Genomic DNA, 22,803 nt, shown 5'->3' with positions numbered 1-22,803 from the left:
CAGCCTTCACTGTACATAATTACTCCAGCGACCAAGTTCAAAAGCAGATTTCCCAGGCCATTGCATCCAACCCTGATCCCTCCAAAAAACAACTTCGAAGTCACCTCTTGTCACTCAGTGCTATCCAGGTCCTGAATGTATTAATCAGGTACTTTGACAAGGCTTTGATTTCCTGAAGTCGTGCAGTGAAATGTACCCATTCTGTCTGACATTGTGCCCAACACACCATCTTCCCAATCTCCACAGTATTCTTGTCAGACTCTATGCTCCTTCTGTACCCATTTCCTTATCCTATGGTTCTTACCTTCATGACTGTCCCCGCTGAGAGACTATGCACCCTCCTACCACTGGCTATTCTAGATCTATAACTGGCAAAACTTATACTATCAAAGGGAGAGTCACTTGTGAAACAACACATTAGGTACTGGCTGTTATGTAAACATTGTTGAACCTTTCACAATGGCATGTCTATCACCAGGTTATCAATTAGGATGAATGGGCAAAAACAATGTATACTGGCAACACGCAATATCCTGTTGCAGAGTATACTGTATAGCATGAAAGTCATGACCTCAGTGTCTGTTTCACCACATGTCATCTTGATTCTTCCCCCAGGCACCAATTTCTCAGAACTCCACAGGTCGGAACCGGCATTGCATGTCCTTTGTTCTCATCACCCTTAATTTATGTTAACTTCTTTGGTCTCAGCATTTATTTTTGGCAACTATTCCTTCCTTCACTCCATTTTAGTTTTCTGTATATTTTATTTTCTTACCTGTCTATTTTTTGTGCCCCCCCCCCCCCCTCCCACCTCTACCACATGCAAAGAATTTAGCATTGTACTCTTATTAACTTGTGCATGATGTTTTATCAGTAATCTCTGTCTTGCATATTAGCCTGTCTTCCACCTTTAGCTCTCAGGTTTTCAGATTTGGTCCATTGTAGTACCCCAACAATCAGACGTTCCTTACCATCACATCCTGTGAGTCTTCTGTGACCCAGGGTTTCATGTGACTTTTCCGAAATTCCCTCATTTCCTCCACCTCACCAGTCCTTTTCCCTCACCTCACCAGTGCTTTCTTTCGTTCTTCCTCCTCCTCCTCCTCCTCCTCCTCCTCCTCCTCCTCCTCCTCCAACACTTGTGCTGATTATTTTCATTTTCAGCATTTCATATATACACAGATTAAACAATGGAAGCTCCAGGTGGGAATGTTCCACATGATAGTCGCATTCTGGCCCGTGATTCTGGAGTTGGCAGTAATGTGTGCATGAGGTATGCTTGCTTGTGTGTATGAAAGGTGTGTGTTTCTCTTTTGCTGATGAAGGCTGTGGCCAAAAGCTTTATGTGCGTGTATTTCAAGTGTACCTGTCTTCAACTTAACAACATATATGTGATTTCCCTGTCCAAGCTGCAGAGGTGGCATTCATTTGTGCATGAGGTGTGTGCGTGTGCGCGCGTGCATGTGTGTGTGATATGTTGTAACACACTGATCATTAGTGTAGCCTGAATTTCAGCCTAGGCTGGAAGGTGACAATTTGATAGTGAATTGGCGAAGCTGATGCATGTGAACCTTAGTTGTGGTGGCATTTAGATCTGTAGTGTTGCCAGGATCTAGGGTAGATTGAAAGGTGACTGTGTGGTTATGAGTTTTCAAAGTTGTTTTGAAGGCTTCAGCTAATCCAAAGTTTCCTCATACCACAGGCCCCCCACCATAATGGGGAGAAAAGAAGAGCTGGTGATTAACCAGTGTCAAACAGGAACTGTTGGCTTAACAATCTATTTCGTTGTGTGTTTTAAGATTTTTTGATAAAAAAAAGTCATAGGCCTTTTTAAAGTAAAACATTTATTTTTAACCTCAAAAACATCCAAATTTTATGTGCATCATGAAGTATGCATAGTACCATTAAGTTCCTACGCTTGCTGGTTTGTGTGTAATTCACTCAAATCTTCACTTCACCAACTAGTTGACAAATGTAATGGGTCATTCCATGTTAAAGAGACTTTGTGACAAAAAAATTAAAAAGACAATATTTCAAATATAATCTTAAAAATGTCAAGTTAAAAGTACATTTGTTCATTGCAAAATAATCATGACTATGAACAAATTAAATTTCTACCTTCACTAAGTGTTTAAAGTGCACTACTCTATGGCGCCACAGAGAGGTATGTTTTATGCTATTTCCAGATGAGTATTAGTTGTGTTATCTATGGCTGATTGTTCTATTGTTGCAAAGAATATTGAAGTCAACACTGTTATAGCTCATAATAATTCGTTTTGTTGAGCTAAGCTATTTGCATTTCTTTATTTTGTTAGTTTCATAATATATGTGCAGCTTGTAACACCCGTAACAAAAAAGATACAAAAGTTTAATTTGTAATCTAGTAAATTTGTTCTGTACAATACCTTTCTGTAAAAGTGAAGTTATGCACATGTTTTACAATATCATACCATTACATGGCATTTTGAAATCTTATTTAACAATCTTAGAGCTGTTACGGGTGTTACTAATTTTTGTTTCGGATGTTACTTAACATATGCATAACACCCGTAACTTGAATTGGAAGGTTTAATGCCACCTTCATCTTTAGTAGGCCTAGGCCCTACATTTAAATTATAACCAAAGGGTATTATTATGAATGAAAAAAGTTTTTTAACTATGTTTATTACATATGAAAATAGTTTTAAGCATGAAAACTAAAATTTTTATTCCTGGTGCATACACTTGTTTAAGCACTACACCTACATTATAAAAGTTAATTGGGGCATTAACCTGACTCAACTGACGCTCTCCTAAAAAGTTAATTAAGCCCAAAATTCTTTAGATTACATATAGTTTATGTTTTCCATTCTAACTTTTCCAAGAACAACAATATTGCTAACTTCAGTTTTAAATTTTATATAGGCCCAGTAAACTGCTTATTGAGGCACATTCTAGCCATTCATAAGAGCCTACAATTTCATAAGCATACTTGAGTATTTGAGCAAAGCTGTTCCATCTGTTCCAAGCAATGATAAGGAATTATTGAACGAATTAAGCTGTAATTCACAGAACAAAGACTGTGTTTTTGGGTCATGCCAGGAATGTCAAATTAAATTGAGCAAATTTATCCCAGAAGGCTTTGACTTAACAAAAAAGAGTGTCTGGCAGCAATGGGAAAATGATGTGAAACATCGTCCTTGTCTTAGTGAGCTGCGATGATGCCTTAGCATCACTGGTTGACAAATTGCCTCAGTTTAAAAAACATTGCTATGTGAAGATAAAGCAGAGTGATTTCTTCCAAGGAAAGAAAAACAGCCTTGATGTTGAAGAATGTGTTCTTCAAATGGACTTTGCAGAGAATTATGCTCTAATTTCACAAGATGAGGTACAGAATGCACACTGGGCGCATTCACAAGTAACTATTTGCACTTTCTGCATTTAGTTTGCAAACCATGAAGTCAGGTCCTATGCAGTCATCAGTAATATTTTGTGTGGACTTTTCTTAAAACTGTTATAACGGAGATTAAAAAAGCGTTTTCTAAAGTTAAGAGTTTTTATATTTTCTGACAACTGTGCTGGACAGTTCAAAAATAAATATACTTTGTCCAAGCTATGTTATTTTGAGAGAGACTTTGGATTGACAGTTGAGTGGAATTTTTTTGCCAGTTCACATGGTAAAGGAGCCATGGATGGCATTGGAGGTGCACTCAAGAGGAGCATGTGGACAGCTGTTAGATCTCGGAAAGTTATTATTAACAATGCAATTGACTTTTATGACTACACTCTGACGAGTTTTTCTAAAATTAAGGTACTATGGGTTGATAAGATAACAGTGGAGCATAACATTCCTATTTTGGATGAAAGGTGGAAAAATTTACAAGGAATTCCTCAAATCCAGGGCTGCCATCACTTTCGGCCTTATAACACAACTGATTTGCTGGCTTCAAAAACAGCAGAGTCATTAATGACAAGAATGTCAGTATTTATTACTGAGGAGGCCAAAGTTAAAACATTACATGCAGAAGATACATAAACTTCTATGAAGTGTGCGGTTCTGATGATTCTGATCAGGAGACTGTTTCACTATCTGAATCACAAGACAATATTGGAAGTGCTTGTGAGTTAAGCCTAACTAATAAAATTGAAAAGTCTGATATAAAATTTCGGTTATTTGTCTTGGTTGATATTCCAAGTGACAAAAAGAAGCCAACCCTATCCAAAACTCAATACCGTTACTTGGGAATTTGCCAGAGTGAGGTTGATGAAGAGGAGGATGTGAAAATAATGTCCCTGAAGCCAGTAGGAAAAAGTAACACACTTTTTAAACTAGACGAAACTGATGTTTGTTTTGTGAAATTCAGTCAAGTACTATCTAAGGTAACAACACCAGAAATCAAACAACAAGGTAACCTTTGTACTAAGAGTTCAATTTTGAGTTGGATGTTGCTGAAAAAGATTATTAAATGAAGTTTTTAAACCAATCAATAATAAGAAAACATTTTTGCCATAAATTTATTAGGCCTACAAAATGAGGTAAATGTTAAGTAACGATACCTTGGCCTAGTTGTACTATAAAATTGTAACAACATTTTTTGTGTAATAAATAGCTTTATTCTTCAAATATGTTTTCTTAAGTACATACTTTTATTCCAAATAAACTACAATACTTGTTTTCTTTTTATGCAATTGTAAGAGGTAAATTTCTTCCTTCAAGAATCAAATCTGATGCATCTATGTAACACCCGTAACATTTAATGTAACACCCGTAACAGCAAAAAATATATATATACTGAGTTATGATGTCCAAAAAAATAGAAATTTATATTTCAAAATAAAATTTTGGGCAATACCTTTTAACAGTTGTTTTACAAGAATAAAAACTTCATCAAGCTTGCAGAAATTAGAGAATTCCCTAACTCATAACAGGCGCCAGGTCTACTTTTGGTAACACCCGTAACACTACTTTTTTGATTTATAACCAGGAGAACAATAAAACAATTCCAGTATCAACATTTCTAACATGAAATATAATATAAGTCTTAAAAGTTTTCAATATTAAATTCAATAAATATTTTTCCTTACATTATTTTTCCTAATTTTAAGTTGTGTACATGTAACACCCGTAACTGTGGAATTGCCCTAATGATACTTTGTCTATCTGTTTTGATCATTCATAAAATTCTAATTTGTTAATGAATTTAATAACCCTTGGTTATCTATTTGCAAAATCGGAACTGAGGACTCATCAACAGCTCCAATTTCTTTCAGAAGTCAGTCCTGTCACACAACTGATTTGGAAGCATCACTTGCAACCACATATTCTTCCTCCATTGAAGAAAGGGCAACACACTGTTGTAATTTACTTTATCACACAGTTGGACCTCCATTCGTCTCAAACTTTTTGCAATCTGCAAATCTTGATTTAGATATCTGAATATTTATTTGAGCAATGCAAAATACACCTGTGTTTGTGAGTTGTACTCTCACAGTGCAATATTAACAGCATTCTATAAATCTGGTCTTGTACCCTGTGTTAAATACATCAAACTTCCAACTATCTATCAGTAGTTTTCAGTATTATTAAAAAGTGGTGTCCATTCTGACACAATTGGTAAAGGCAGTTGTTTTGCATCCATCATGCCATATTTCTCTAAAATTCTTTTCACATGTTAGATTGATTTTTTTGAATATAGTCATCAAATTTCTCGATTTGTAAGCCCAGGAAGTAATCAGCATTTTCTATAGTGATCTGAAAATATTTACCTATTGTTCAGTAGATTTAAGTTATTGCATCAGTAGAGTGCATAGTGAATCCATCAACAACATAAAACAGCAGTATTAGTTTTTCACTATAGAACATACAGGGATCTGAATAGCTCTCCTGTAAATTACATTCACTATGACGTTCATAACAGCATTTTAACAATTACTTTAAGTTGCACAGACTCTTCAGCAATTTACATACATGACCTTTACTGTCATCATAGCTCTCTGGTTCATTCACGTAAATTTCCTCCTTCAAAATACCTTTAGGAAATCCTGTTCTTACATCAGATTGCCTTATATGCCACCATGTTGGAATCACAACACTCAACAGGGCACTCATTGTCTCAAATCTTGCCACAGGGCAAAATGTTTGAGTATAAGCTATCCCAAATCATTGAGTGTATCTTTTTGTATATCATTTTGCCACTAACAGCATTACATTGAACTTCTTCAGTGTTTGTATATAGTTTAGTAGCAAAAACCCATTGATTTTCAGTCACCTTACTTATTTTAGTGTTGTAAACTGGTTTCCGTGTTTTATTTTTTTCCAGAGAATTCGTTTCTTCCTCCATTGCTTATTTTTTCATTCTTCAGATTTTTCTGATTGTACTATCCCTTTAGAATTCCTTAGTGCCTCACAGAGAAGCATCAATATTGGTTTGTAGGCTAAATCTTCACAATAACACAATGATATCTTCGTATTTTGTGCCTCATGGAAATTGTTTCATACTTGGTTTTCATTCCGTGCTTCATAATGGCTCTCAACTGGCCATCATTGCCAATACAAATGCTTGCTAACCATTTCATTACTTATAACTACATTTTAATTCATACAGTCCCAGTAACAATTCTCTTCAAAATCAACATTTTCACATTCAGTTTTTGTAATTTCTTTCTTTTCAATGGTATCTGACACATCAGCAACCCTTCTAGTCTCTTGAGTCACTGGTTTCTGTAATTGTGTGCAGTTGAATTTTACACCTCTCTCTCCCTCTCTCTCTACACACACACACACACACACACACACACACACACAAATCTTTTTTCAGGAAAATAAACACAATACTTATAACCAAACACATACATATACTTTTTGTGTTGTGGGAATCCATGCATAACATTTCATTCCAAATATCAGCCAATTATCTAAAGTACCTTCCTTCCTTCACAAACATCTCAATTGGAGTTTTGCCTTCAGTTTTCATGGGACGCTTTAGATACAGTGTGTATGTTACAACCAGAACTGCCTCACCTCACAATGCTTTTTGTAGGTGTGGTAAGCAAACCTAAATAATTCTGGCAAAGTAACTTTAACTTGAGTCTTTATCTTTTTAATAAACAGTGGTAACTTTTCTTTAATTTCATGTTTGTGTTGTGAATGGTACATTACCCACAATCTGGGAAAAAACATTCTTAAAAACAGAAAAGTACAGTATTGGTGACATTGCAGTTCATTATCTTGCATTGGTCTGCAAACATCTGCATAAACTAATTCTCCAGCTTTAATAGATTTCTACACTCTTTCACCAATGCCAGCTGATGAAGTCTGCCATAGACACATCCATCACAAAAGCTGCTATCAGTCATTGTCTCTATACCAAATCAAAAACTGCTGCACATAATGTTTATTTTGACGACCCAATTTTTCATGCCATTTTTGTAAGGTGTCACCAGTGTTGGCAACAACATAAGACTTTTCCGGATGGAGACCTTCACAGCCAAATGATAAAGCCCTTTTCATTACTGTATGCAGCAACAACAAATGGAATATTATTTTTTTTAAATACCCATGGTTTACCATCACTTTGTTATGTGATGTATATCTTTTTGTGCAGATTTCTTAACAGAAAATAAATTAGCAGATTCATCTGAACAAAACCAAACATCTTGAAAATAATTCTTTGTACAATTCTGTCCATTGATACCTGTATATCAATGGGATCTGTACTAGATGCTTCCATTTCTACACCACTTGTGGCACTAACCATCATCCTTGGAGTTTCGGATGGTTCATACATAGTATACCAGTCACATTAATTTGTTACATGATGTATTGCACCACTGTCAGTATACCACTCATTGCAGCCAGTTTGTTTATATCCACAGAAAAGATGTTGCACCTCAACATTACAATTTTCAGTTTCTGATTTATCTGTGTGGCTAAAATTTCTTGAACTTCCCATTGATGTTACACAGGTTGACAACTTTTCCCTATCCCAGAGCACTCATTTGGTTGATGATTGGTTTTCCTAACATCTAAAGCAAACCAAATCTGTTGTTACATTATTTTGATTAGTGTCCTACTTTGCCATGTGAAGAACAGTTTGCCTATGTTCCGTTTATGATTCTGCTTCAGAAATAGTTAGATTGCCCCTTTGTTGCCGTTTGTTAACCTGCATTTTTGTCATCATTGCTGCAGCAACACGTTTATCATCACAATCAGTTATTCTCTACTCTCAGTAATAAAATTATTTTTGTAATTTATTCGTTTTGTATTCGGCTAACAATTCATCCACATAACATTAATGTAATCTGACTCTGTGGGCAAAGTTTGCAAAAATCATTCCCAAAGGGTACCATCATCGACTGGCTTGCCTAGCAAAGTTTGTATCACATCAGATTTAGCAAGATGACCTTGTACATCACCAGGTGCTTCCCTTATTATATTAAGAAATCTATGTGTAAGCAAATCACTGCATTTGGCTAAGGGAACATCATAAATCTTATGCAGTTTGTTCCAAGTATCTTTGGTGGTCTTGCATTCACCGACGCAAAGCAAAGGCTTGGTGTAAAGTGACAAAATTGAGCATTTCCTTGCCTTCCCATTAGCATTTGTCAATGAAGCAAGATTGGTTTTGTAATTTTGAGTAATGTCTTCTGTTTTAACCAGCTTGTCACGTACTTCAAAAATTTCATCACTATCTAAAATTGTCCTCGTTATAGAATGAGGAGTTTGCACTGTTATGAAACATCCTAGCAGATTAAAACTATGTGCCAGACTGAGACTCGAACTCGGGACCTTTGCCTTTCACAGGCAAATGCTCTACCTTCTGAGCTATCCAAGCATGACTCGCGACCTGTCCTCACAGCTTTACTTCCACCAGTACCTCGTTTCCTACCATCCAAACTTTACAGAAGCTCTCCTGCAAAGCTTGCAGAACTAGCACTCCTGGAAGAAAGGATATTGTGGAGACATGGCTTTGGCCACAGCCTGGGAGATGTTTCCAGAATGAGATTTTCACTCTGCAGCAGAGTGTACGCTGTTATGAAACTTTCTGGCAGATTAAAACTTCCAGGAGTGCTAGTTCAGCAAGGTTTGCAGGAGAGCTTCTGTGAAGTTTGGAAGGTAGGAGACGAAGTACTGGCAGATGTAAAGCTATGAGGACAGGGCGTGAGTCATATTTGGGTAGCTGAGATGGTAGAGCACTTGTCCGTGAAAGGCAAAGGTCCTGAGTTCTAGTCTTAGTCCGGCACACAGTTTTTATCTGGGAGGAAGTTTTGTCCTCATTATAATTCACCTGGTTCCTCAGTTTTCTTTGTTAGCCAGTTTTTCAGTTTGTTGTCTTTAGTCTGCCATCGTCTCAGCTTCTGCACTTCTACAATATCAAGTTATCATCGAAATTGCTTACATCTGTTGCACTTTATGTCCAGAAACTCAGCAATGATGCTCTTCTACCATGTTGATAAAATACTACTGCACATCTTTAAAATAAAACATTAATTTTAAAACTCAAAAGTACAAAATTATTGAAAAACTCATCAAACATCCACAGCACACTAAGTGCAGCTAGGCTACTATAAAGAGTCTATAATGTCAACATGCAGCTTCAAAAGAATGGTAATATGTTTAGAAGTTGCTACTCACCATATAGCAGAAATGCTGAATTGCGATAGGCACAACAAAAAGATTCACACAATTATATCTTTCAGCCATCTGTCAGCAACACACACACACACACACACACACACACACACACACACACACACACACAGACACTCATGCAAACGCAACTTGCACACATGTCTGCAGTTTCAGACAACTGAAACCACACTGCGAGCAGCAGCATCAGGGCATGATGGGAGTGGCGACTGGGTGGGGGTAAGGAGGAGGCTGGGGTTGGGAGGGGGAGAGGTAGTATGGTGAGGGTGGTGGACAGTGAAGTGCTGCAGTTTAGATGGAGGGTAAGAGACAAGATGGGGAGGACCGAGGGGGGGGGGGAATGGGGGGGGGAGGTGTAAGGAGAGAAATAAAAAGAAATTAAAATACTGGGTGTGGCGGTGATATGATGGCTGTGTAGTGCTGGAATGGGAATAGGGAGGGGGCTGGATGGGTGAGGACAGACTAATGAAGGTTGAGGCCTGGAGGGTTACAGGAGTGTAGAATGTATTTCAGCAAAAGTTCCCACCTGCCCAATTCAGAAAAGCTGGTGTTGGTGTGAAGGATCATATAGCACAGGCGGTGAAACAGTCATTGAGATGAGGGATATCATTTTTGGAAGCGTGTTCAGCAACAGGGTGTACCACTTGTTTTTTGGCCACAGTTTGTCAGTGGCCATTCATGTGGACAGACAGCTTGTTGGTTGTCATGTCTACATAGAATGCAGCACAGTAGTTGGAGCTTAGATTGTAAATCACATGACTGGTTGTACAGGTAGCCCTGCCTTTGATGGGATAGGTGATGTTAGTGACTGGACTGGAGTAGGTGGTGGTAGGAGGATATATGGGACAGGTCTTGCATCTATGTCTATTACAGGGTATGAGCCATGAGGTAAGGGATTGGGAGCACGTGTTGTGTAAGGATGGACGAGGATATTGTGTAGGTTCGGTGGACAGTGGAATACCACAGTAGGAGGGGTGGGAAGGATAGTGGGCAGGACATTTCTCATTTCAGGGCACGACGAGAGGTATTCAAAACCCTGGCGGAGAATATAATTCAGTTGCTCCAGTTCCGGATGGTACTGAGTTACGAGGAGAATGCTCCTCTGTGGCCGGACTGTGGGACTTTGGGAGGGGGTGGGAGACCGGAAAGATAAGGCACAGGAGATTTGTTTTTGTACAAGGTTGGGAGGATAGTTACGGTCAGCTAAGACTTCAGTGAGACCCTGGGTATATTTTGAGAGGGACTGCTCGTCACTGCAGATGCGCCGACCAAGGGTGGCTAGGCTGTGGACGCTGAGCATGCTGCCAAACATTATATCCCTCATCTCAATGACTGCTTCACAGCCTGTGCCATATGGATCTTTCCCACCAACACCAGCTTTTTTTGAATTGCGCAGCTGGGAACTTTCCTTGCAATACCTCCTACATTCCCGTAACCCTCCTGGCTTCAACCTTCGTTAGACTGTCCTCACCCATCCAGCCCCTTCCCTGTTTCTATTCCAGCAGTACACAGCCGTCATTTCACCGCCACACCCAGTATTTTAATTTCTTTCCATTTCCCCCGCCCCACCCCCCCCACCCCCCACCCCTGGCCTCCTCACCTTGTCTCCCATCCTCTGTCTAAACTGCAGCACTTCATTGTCCGCCACCCCTACCATACTATCCCTCCCCCTCCCCACCCCAACCTCCTCCTTACCCCCACCCAGTCGCCACCCCCATCGTGCACTGGTGCTGCTGCTCGCTGTGTGGTATCAGCTGTCTGAGACTGCACACGTGTGTGCAAGGTACGTGCGTGCGTGCGTTTGTGTGTGTGTGTGTGTGTGTGTGTGTGTGTGTGTGTGTGTGTGTGTTACTGACAAAGACCTTAATGGCCAAAAGCTATAATTGTGTGAATCTTTTCATTGTGCCTATTGCGATTCAGAATCTCTGCTACATGGTGAGTAGCAACTTTCCTTCTCTAATATTGTTACAGTCCATCCTGGATTTTTCCATTGTTTGATTTGTAATATGTTTTGATAACAACACTGAAAACACATGTACTTTAACAAGATTAATATCTTTGTATTCTCTCTTTGTTTACAGGTATCAGGCCAGGGACATGTTTTATCATGCTTACAGAGCATACATGGTGAGTAATGTTGTGTTTTGATAGTGGTGATGGTGTAGTTATGTACCGTGGCTATGCTCAGCACCTTGGTCAAATTAAAAAAACTTTGACGACTTACATCAGCACAATAATAAAAATTCAGATCTTATGCTAATTTGTTAAGTTTTTATCCTACTTCATATTCTTTCGATTTCTTGTGTTGGTTACTATGTTGTCTGTCTTATTTATTAATTAAAGAAATTTTGGCTGTCATTAACACTTGGTCATCGAACAGTGGCTGTACAAGTCAATGCAGGATTATGGTTTTCATTCATTAGACTCCAGTGTTTGTTGGAGATCTCTGAACGACCCTGTTGGAATTCTACACTGAATGAGTTGATACAGTGGGAAACAATACGTTCATGTTTGATGAGGAGTGGTATCAAGTTTATTACAATTTAGTCATCTTCAGATGTACTGTTCCTTTAATTCTTGATTGATCCCTGTGGCAACAGTTCAAAATTTGACTGGATACTGATGTTTATCTGGAATTTTGTGAGAAATGTGTGTGGGTACAACCAGTTCACAAACAAAAAAGAAAACAAACTCTACCATGAGTATATTTCCTTTTGTTATGTTCCAGTATTGTTTTGTGTTCTTTTGTAGCTGTTGATTACTGAGATTAATATTGTAGTATGACATTAGTATCCTTGCATACCTGTAGATTTCCTTCAATTTTATGCATTCTGAGTGTGGGAAGCTACTATCCAGTAGGTGAGTGTACTGTAAGGATTTTGATCTGTTGTTACACACTGCTCAATGATATGTAGTATTAATCATTAGATACAGTAGATAATGCCAACACACACGTACTTTTATAATTGACAGTCAAAATGAGAGCTAAGCATCTTTCATAGAAGTTATATACCTTTATTTGATACACTGGAATACTAAGAATTTTTGTTATGTGCAGAACCAGTAGTTAAAGATTTTTGTAGAAGTAAGAACTGTACTGGAAATAATTTCTGAAGATTTTCTTTCCATTAAGAAAACATAATACCAGCATGGGGCTGCATATATCCCTTTTGGAACATATGTTACAGTGGTTGTCTCAAACCAGCCTTTAAGTGTTTCTTAGTTCCATCTTTTTGTTTCCATGCCATAACTCACCACTCTGTTTTACAAGTGAGACCTGCTTCATCCCCATAAACATTTGAAGTATGTGTAACCAACATTTGATACAGAAACAATAAGGTAGTTATAAATACCGAAAGAGGCATATATGGAGCAGTGTGGACTGGAAAGCACAGTTTAAAGGTCCTCTTCATTGCAAGAAATGGTGTGGGGGGTGGGGGGAAGAGGTGTGTGCGTGTGCATGTTTAGATTTGGAAAGTAAATTAACAGTGGACTAGAAACATTTTCCTGCCTCCAGTAATCGATTGCTATTTGATTGATAGGCTAAAAATGCAAGGAAACCTAAAAAAATTGGGAGAGACGGTAGGGGGGAGGAGGGAGGTGACAACATAATAAGAAAGAGACATAGGCAGGAGAGAACACACCATGTAAATAGAAAAGAAGTGGAAGATTGCTGTGGAAGAGAATGGAAAACCAAAAGGCCAAGAACTTTAGAATAATAAAGACCAGGTGAATGTTGGCCCATTCCCTATACTCAAGGCTGCTAAACACTTTCACTGAGAGTGGGTTTTGTGTGCCTAATGATAGAAACAAATACCCTGGTCCACACTAAATAGAACTGATGACTAGACACACTTCTTACTTCTCAAATATTGTCCATATTATTTTTCATTTTCCTTTAATGTGTAAGTTTGTCTTTAAAGCTTTCCTAGTTTTTCTGTGCTGTGCTGGTTTATTGTGGTGTTGTAAGGATTTACTTTTCACACTGATAAGTGTTACCATTTTCAAAACTGTTATTGCTTCTTGGATGTTATATTGTGGAGGGTTTCAGATTTCTACTTTTTGATTTTAATCTCTCCAAAACAAACATTGTATATTTAAACAAACACAATTATTTCAGGAAAATGCATATCCTGCAGATGAACTGATGCCTTTGAGTTGTAGTGGTCGTTGGCGTGGGACAGAGCCAAGCCGTGGTGATATAGATGATACACTTGGAAAGTATGTATGTTTATGCCTTAACAATACAAATACTTGAAATCATTCTTAGCCTTTTAAAATACATTTAAGTCAGTGTGACATTTAATTCATTGTACTTGTTTTGTCAAGCAACAAATAAATCTGTTGAAGGTTGAACTGAGAGAGTACCGTAAAACTATTTTGGCTTCTGTGTGTGTGTGTGTGTGTGTGTGTGTGTGTGTGTGTGTGCGTGCGTGCGTGAGAGAGAGAGAGAGAGAGAGAGAGAGAGAGAGAGATACTAGGAGCTATTCTGATGATGCAGTGGTAGTAACAATGATTACCAAAGTAAAAAAGGCAACCAAAACAATTGGAATACATTATTAGTAAGCTAGATAAGGTGTCAATAGTGTCGTATCTCAAGAAGACACTCGAAACAGTAAGCTTTGGGCAGGAAAATGCACCTCAAGTTTTGAAGAATTGTTGACAAAGCACTACCTAAAGGAACAGTTCATGATTGGAAGGTCAGTTCATAGTGTACAGTCGCTGAAAGAAACTTCTAGAGGTACCAACTACTGCATAGTAGATGTAAAATGAAACAGGGGCTAGATAGAGAGATGCTAGATAAAATGCATTTCATTGTCAAGAGGGGATTAAATGGAAGATTACATAAGTACTGTAGCAGCATTTTATTGCAAGTCTTTGTAGAGACTGTTGGTAACACCGAAGTTTCAAGGGTGAGTAATAAATGGGAATGTAGCAATACACTACAGTTCCTACACACTGCTCCTGAACAGACAGCAAAGACAATATTATACTAGTTACATCACACATAGAGGCATTTAAACAGTTATTCTTCCCCTGCACTTTGCAGTGCTTTGCAGAGTATAAAATAGAAATGGCCATTGCAGGTTATTTGCCTAAAGTAGACTAACAACCATTTACAATTGGTGCTATTGAGGACAATACTAATTATGGGCATTACTGCAAGTTTACTTTATGAACAGAAAAGTAGCTGCTGCTCTTCTTGTTACACTTCTTACCTACTGTTTTTGTATAATACTTCAAAGTAAGCATATATGTAACTTTACACAGAACACAATCATCTGTTTGTTACACTTAAAGTCTGTTAATGTTAATATTAATGTCAATGAATTTACATTTTTGAGTCCATATGTTCTAATAAATTGTAGCGACAAATAAGGTTCCTTTAAACTTTCTTGGGGATTAAGAAGCTTCAGCTGTATTTAATTTTTTTTTTAATCATATCACAACGGGTTTTGTGGCACTGAAAATCACATCCTCCGATGACATGGAACTGAGTCATAAGAACTAACCTGGAACATGGAATTCAACATTCTTTGTCAGACCAAGATAATAAAGTGCCATTAGCTTGGTCTGACAACAAATGTTGTTATTGTTACATGTCACCATAAGATGTGGTTTTCAGTGCCACAAAACCAGTTGTGATTTGTTAGTAAAACAGTTTAAATACAGGTAAAACAGCTTCTTAATACTAAAGATGTTTACTCACAGCTTTGGTTTCCCAGTCTGCAAGGTTTTCTGCCTTAAACTTTATTTATGAACATTTGAGGTTTTCCAGTTTCTTGTGTGATGGATGCCAGCAACCTGTTAAAGATTTTTGCTGTTTAGATTATTTTTACTTCTGTGATTGTTCATCCTGAATCAACCCTTTTCATTAATTACATACACCATTAGATATCTTAATTACTTAGAGGAAAAGTATATTGTCACCTAAGGGAATGAATCCTGAGGTCCTTGGCTAGGGTTCTGTAAGATCAACATTAAGTAATTATCTTACTGCACACTTCTATGTAGTAAATACTTTTCTAAACATTGCTGCAATGCCCCAGCAGATTATGCTATAGGACACTATTCAGTGAAAGTATAACCAGTTGTAAGCATGTTAGACTATTCTCGTATTTGTAGCTGGTGCATTATCAGTATGCTTGTATCATCTGCAAATGTAACAGTTTTGAAGAGTCATCCAATGCCTATGGTAAATGATTGCTGTAAGTCATATGAACAGGAATGGGCAAAGTACAAAAGTTTTCAAGACTCCATGATTAATATGTAATAAGGAAATGTGCTTCTGCCTTGAATAAACACAATGTTTCTTTGTTTTACCATTCAAAAACGTTTTGCAATGTTTCTCCATCTTCAGTAGATTTTATTTCGTTATCTGTTGAACAACATCCAAAGAATTTATGAATTATGATATTTACCAGTTCTTGGGATTATGGTAATCACATTACTATAAGTATTGACAGAAATATTAACATGAAAAATAAATATATATCTTATTAATATTCATAAATCTCTCTGTTGTTTGTAGCACAGCTATAATTATTGCCTTCAAGTATGTCATCGCCCCAGTTAATAAGTGTTTTATTACATAATTTATCCAATTTTAGACCTGATATGATGTTATTGATATTTTTCTGTAGCACTAGTTTCATTATATTACATTATATTTTTTGTTTGCGAAGTTTTATTTTATTCTTTGACTAGCAGTTTTAGGTTACAGTACTATTTTTTGAAAAAAATGTTGAAATATATGCTGATTGTGATTAGGCTTTGTGAGATGGTCAGTGGAGATAGAGAGAGCTGACTTCTTTTTGTAGATCTTGTGTTTTCATACTTCTGCATGATATTCAACTGGAGCTTGCTAATGCACACTGTTTCACTGTTTGTGCACATGTGTGAGCGTGTATGTTTTTCTGCAAATGTGGAATGACTGTTATTATTCTTAAGTGCCCTTCTGTGTTCAGTGTATCCAGTGTAAAAGTTTTTACTGTTTGTCCAATGTAAATTGAGTTGCAGTCCTGGCACATGAGTTGGTAGATCCCAGATATGTTGCATTTGTCTGTGTTTGTGTTAGTTGTCCTCAGTTGCTTTTGTATTAAGTTGTCTCTTCTATAGGCAATTGCCAGTCCTTGTTTTATATTGCCTATTCTCTGAGATGCTTTGTTGTAGTTAGCGTGTGCCATTTTTTGTGGATGCTTTTTTTTTCAGCTGTGTTGTGTGTGTGTGTGTGTGTGTGTGTGTGTGTGTGTGTGTGTGTGTGTTTTTTCATGTTCTGCATGCCTGTGGATGTATACCGGTGTTGCTCTGTTTTCTGCTATGTGTTGAGTGCTTTCTTCAATTTTGTTTTAATTTTTTTGATTTAGTTTGTCTATCAAGTTTTTTTATCCATTTTCAATTGCTATTTATTTGATGATTTGTAGCTCAAGTTTGTAGTTGTTTTCGATGAGGGGAGTTTTATTCAATGTGTAGCATGTGTCAGACTCCAGCTTTCTTGTTGATAATGGGATGGTTTGAAAGTTGGTGTGGTTGTGCTGTTTCTTTTGGAATTTCTGAATATGGAAAATTGGTGTTGGTTATTGTATCTATGTATTGGGATGCCTAAGAAATGTTCTTTCCTGATTCTGAGGTGAATTTTGTCTATGGGTTAACTGTGTATATATCATTGTGGTTTCGTTGTGTACTGTCGAGTGTTTCGCTAGAGGGCATATGTTGTCATCTACATAGCAACACCAGTATATTATTCTATTTTCTTTGGGTTTCAGTATGGTTCAAATATTTTGATTTCATGATTTAGGAAGATGTTGGCTAGGATTCCACTGATTGGTGATCCAATGGGGAGTCGATCCTGTTGTGAGTAGAAGGGGTTGTCAAATGTGAAATTGTTTTGTGATTAATTATAGAATGCTTGTTATTTCTTTTATGTGCTGTTTCGGAATGTCTTTTTATGTTCTAATTTGTGTTTGATGATGTCTGTGGTTTCTGTCATGGAACTGTTGGTGTGCATGGATATGATGCCAGATAATGTGAGTTTGGCTGTTGTTGCTACGTATGTTGATGTGTCTGACCTGTTCCATAAGCTCTGCAGTTGCATATACTTGTGTTGTTTGTGTATATATTATGTTTCTGTAAGTATGCGTGGTTTTCTTTGGCTAGGTGATGTAGGGGTGCACCTCTGTAATTTATGAGTAGGCGTATTTGTATTTCCTGTTTATGGATCTTTGGTAGGCTGTTTAGTGTGGGTGCTGTGGTGTTTTTTGTTTTAGCCATTTTTCTTTCTGTTTCATGAATATGTGCGAGATGTTTTTTTAGAAGGCTCTGTGACTCTCCCTGGTATCTTTTTGTTGGGTTGCTGATTAGTTTTATTATGTTGTTCCATTCTCTAAATTTTAGGGTTTTATTTTTGTACTTCTTTTGCTTTATTATTTTCATGGTGTTGCTCTTGTCTGATTTTTGTGATGAGAACTCTGTTGCTTCTAAGTTTTGTTATTATTTTTCTAGATGTTTTTTCTTCCTCATTTTTTTTGTTCCTGTCAGTACTTTATTTTTCTTTTCCTTTATTGTGCATCGGATTTCCTCAGCTGGTAGCTCTCTTGTTAGCCCTGCATTGAAAATAAAGTTCGCATTCCTCTCCTGTTGTTTTATTTTGTTTCACTTTTTGTTATTAGGTTCTCTATTGTCATGTGTGTAACCTGTGTGTTGACACTGGATTTAGGTCTTCCTCCTAGTAGGTTTAATTCTTGTTTTGTGAATTGTATGTTAGTTAGGTTGGTCAGTCATCTATGGAATGTGTGGTTTGTTTGCCTGTTGTTTCTAATATTAACTAGTGTGTTAACTTTCTATAAGTGTGTGCAGTTGTTGTTGTTTTTGTTGTTGTTTTCCCCACTTTCTTTACATTAGAACTTATGCATTATATTTGACTCTATTCATGATACTGATAAATATTTCTGAGGTTTTTATGATATGCTGGTTCAGGATGAGTTTAGAACAATTCAAGGGTGAACATATCCTTCTTGGAATGCCAGTATTTAATTTCCTGTTTCAGCCAACCCATGTTTGCTTTGTACTTGGCATGTTGTACTGCAGGTGATATACTGTTTACGGTGATGTGTACATACTTAAGTGTTACTTTACGTGAGAGAAAATTTTTGTTGAATTTTGCATTGAGTGTAGCCTGCTGCAGTTTTCCTGTTGCACTTCTGAATTAGTTGTAGAAAATGACTGGCATGACGCTGAGATTATCACTTTGTGTTCAAAGAAATTTCCGTGACCATATTTGCTTCCCTGTATGTAATAAAGAAATGTAGTTCTGCCTTGAGCAAACACAATTTTTCTTGTTTCGCATACCATACATGTTTCAGAGGAGGTTCTCTATCTCATAGGGTTTTATTTTATTATGTGTTGAACAATATACAAATAATTTACATATTGTGATATTTACCAGTTTTTGAGGTATCTTATTACATTACTGTAAGTACTGACAAAAATATTAATGTGAAAAATAAATATATAACTTATTATTATACTTCGGTGTTCACGAGTCAGTCTGCTGTTTGCAACACAGCTGTAACTATTGCTTTAGGGTATGTAATCTGCAACTAATAAGCATTTATCAATGTTTCGTGATGTAAACTTTCAAATTTTAGACCTAATATGGTATTATTGATTTTTTTATGGCTCTGCTTTCATTATATTATATTGATTTGTAAACAGAGTTAACTGTTTCATTCTTTGACTAGCATTTTTTATGTTACAACACTGTTTTTCGAACCATGATAAACAAACTGAACCAGAAAATTAAAACAAAAATGAAAAATACACCCAACCCACAGCAGCAAATAGATCAACAACAATACATAACCACAGGCTACAGGTACACAGAACATAAACTCGTGCAATGCAAACATACGTAGCACATCTGAAAAAAAAAGTAAATAAATAAATAAATAAATAAATGGCACACATTCACCTACAGTAACAAAGCAGCTCACAGAATAGACAATATATTTAAAAAACAAGGGTTGAAAATTGCCTGCAGAACAAACAACTCTATACCAAAGAAACCCAAGGCAACTGACACAATCACAGATAAACAGAGCACATCTGTGACTACTAACTCATGTGTTAAGACTGCAACTCAATTTATGTTGGACAAACAAGCAGAAATTTTAACATCGGATACACTGAATACAGAAGGCACTTAAGAGTACCAACAGTCATTCCACATTTGCACATCATCTCTTGGACAAGAAATGTAAACCTACAGAGAAAAACACAGACTTAAAAATTCTTAAATGCAGCAGTAGCCCTCCACGCAAACTTACAGTAGAGGAGAATTACCTTATTCAAAAAACTGTAGTAGAAGGAAAAGACGTGATGAATGAATACTTACCAATTGGTAAGTATCATAATGCGTAAATTCTTTGGGTGTTGTTCAACAGATAATGAAATAAACCTCACTGAATATGGAGAAATGTTCTGAAACATGTATGGGTAGTAAAACAAGAAAAACTGTATTCGTTAAAGACAGAACCCCATTTCCTTATTATGTGTTAGAAAGCATACGTGGACAAGGAAGGTATTTCAACCATAAAATTACTATCCATTCTTTCTGTTTCCATGCTCCAAATTTTGTTTTGTTGTTGTAATATATTTTATTATTGTGACCTTCGGTCGTCTGTTTTTGAGATATGGTGACACCTCTGGAAAGGGAAAGCCTTAAATGTCATAAGATTTTAACTGATGCAATAGAACTTTATCATCTACTTAGTCAAAGGCCTTGGCGAGGTTACGAAAATGCCATAAGTTTAGTCTTCTTTACTTCTACCAGAACTGAGTTTATTAAATCATATATAATTTTCTCTGTAGAGAACCCTGTACAGAACCCAAATTTACCACTGATGTATAATTTTGAATCATCGGGCAGCTTCTTCCACAATGCCCACATAATTTCAGATTCAGAATTCTAATTTAAGGAACCAGTTATCACAATATTCTGTTGTGAAATCCTTTCCTTGAAAATCTGATGCTAACTAGATGATATATACTCATTACAAGCTGTCTTGTTTCTGTTCTGGCTATAATTCTTCTACAAATCTGTTTTATAAATTCTGAAAAAGTCATATTCAGTATGTCTCAGTTTAATCCTAGTGTATTGTTTTACTGGCCAGGATATCAACCTCTGTGTTGATTTTTTCCTGGTCGCACATTGTCACTGATAAAGTTCTTCCACAATTCTCAATAAAGTTCACTGGATGCAGACTTCCCTCTTTCTTTTTTGCATCAAACTTTCCTTATTTATTTATCAGTTCAACCTTATATACCACATGTGGTGACCAGGTCTGCCAGTTCTGTATTTGATGCTGCAAAGATTCCAGTTGGCTACAGATTTCTGAAGGAGGAAGTGTTTCTTTCACCTTCACTTGCAGCTTTTATTCAAAATTTTACATATTTCTTTATGTTACTCTGTTTACAGTAAACAGTATCTCTGATTTTTACAAAGTTTTCTGACTTGGTTCTATGTTTTCATCCTTGCAATCTGATGACTTAAGTTTTGGTATCAGTGCAATACAAATCGCATTCCCTCTTAGCTGCACCAATGCTGTATGTGACTGAATCACTTCTTTCCATGCTTCTGGCTTGCAATAGCTGTTGTATCTTGCTTGTAGCAGCTGCATGCACGAAACTGATTGCAGCCTCAATGTCAGCTTCACCTGACACTGCAAAAGGTTGGTGTCAGAAAGTGGTTCAGATATTCTGTGATAAGCTGCTTTCTCAATAGTTTTTGAGAACATCGGAAGAATAGAGATAAGTCTATAATTAGAGGTCATTAGTATAAGTTGAAATTGAATGAAAATGAATAGATGGAAAAAAGTAAGTGAATTATTTCTTATTTTGAAAGTAATCCCAATATCTGGTAATACATTTATCCCACTGTGAGACAAGTTCATCAGTGCCTTCATGGAGAAGGTTTTTGCAGTTGCTTACAGAACCATGTGCACCTTTTTGTCTGACGCAGATTGGTGACCATGAATGTCTTCCTTCAGGACTCCGAAAATATCGAAATTGCATGGGAAGAGATTAGGAATGTGTGGAGGATGTGTAAGGGCTTTCCAGTGAAACTTCTGCAGCATAGTCGAAACAAACTTGGCAACATGTGGGCCCATCCTCTCTCCATAGGTGAACCCTAAGTCAATCTCATCTGCTGCTGGTCAACATGCTGGTCCAATTTTACATATCTTTTTACATTTCCTAATATTACTTTCAATTCTTGGCATTGTCAATGTTCCAGATGTCTCTGTCCTGTTATTTTCATATGGCATTGTAACATGCTTAGATGGCTTTTATTATTACTTTGGGTAAGCAGTCTCATCCTCCATGGACTTCTTTTGTAAACAAGGAACTTTTGACCAAGTAGTTTGATCCCTTAACTCTCACACAACCAAGTAAGTAATTCAGTGTTAACATACAATCATGTAAGTGCAGCTCTTAAATTTCTGAACTTCCATGTCGTGATCTGGTAAGCCTAAGACATCTATGAAAATACCTTCAGATTTTTTTCTTATATTTGAAAAAGAAAAGGTAATTTCCAGAATGAGATTTTCACTCTGCAGCGGAGTGTGCGCTGATATGAAACTTCCTGGCAGATTAAAACTGTGTGCCCGACCGAGACTCGAACTCGGGACCTTTGCCTTTCGCGGGCAAGTGCTCTACCATCTGAGCTACCGAAGCACGACTCACGACCGGTACTCATAGCTTTACTTCTGCCAGTACCTCGTCTCCTACCTTCCAAACTTTACAGAAGCTCTCCTGCGAACCTTGCAGAACTAGCACTCCTGAAAGAAAGGATATTGCGGAGACATGGCTTAGCCACAGCCTGGGGGATGTTTCCAGAATGAGATTTTCACTCTGCAGCGGAGTGTGCGCTGATATGAATCTTCCTGGCAGATTAAAACTGTGTGCCCGACCGAGACTCGAACTCGGGACCTTTGCCTTTCGCGGGCAAGTGCTCTACCATCTGAGCTACCGAAGCACGACTCACGACCGGTACTCATAGCTTTACTTCTGCCAGTACCTCGTCTCCTACCTTCCAATTTGATTTTTAACCTTTGCGCATTCCAAGTTGCCAGTTTTCTTTTGTTTCTATCCTAAGTGTTGTAACTTTATATTTAGTT

At 37.2% G+C, this 22,803-nt stretch overlaps 1 protein-coding gene across 1 annotated transcript in view; it reads left to right on the top strand.

Annotated features, from left to right (window-relative positions):
* Positions 1 to 22,803, top strand: part of LOC126188899 (ER degradation-enhancing alpha-mannosidase-like protein 3) — a 227,815-nt gene that overhangs the window by 27,242 nt on the left and 177,770 nt on the right. The window contains exons 2-3 of the mRNA XM_049930585.1: positions 11,710 to 11,755; positions 13,749 to 13,849. Of these exons, the coding sequence (XP_049786542.1) occupies positions 11,710 to 11,755; positions 13,749 to 13,849 (147 nt within the window). The remainder of the gene's footprint in view (positions 1 to 11,709; positions 11,756 to 13,748; positions 13,850 to 22,803) is intronic.

The sequence above is a fragment of the Schistocerca cancellata genome, chromosome 5 (assembly GCF_023864275.1).
Source record: "Schistocerca cancellata isolate TAMUIC-IGC-003103 chromosome 5, iqSchCanc2.1, whole genome shotgun sequence".
NCBI lineage: Eukaryota > Metazoa > Arthropoda > Insecta > Orthoptera > Acrididae > Schistocerca > Schistocerca cancellata.
Note: the sequence above shows the minus strand (reverse complement) of the source record. Positions and strands in the feature narration are given on the sequence as shown.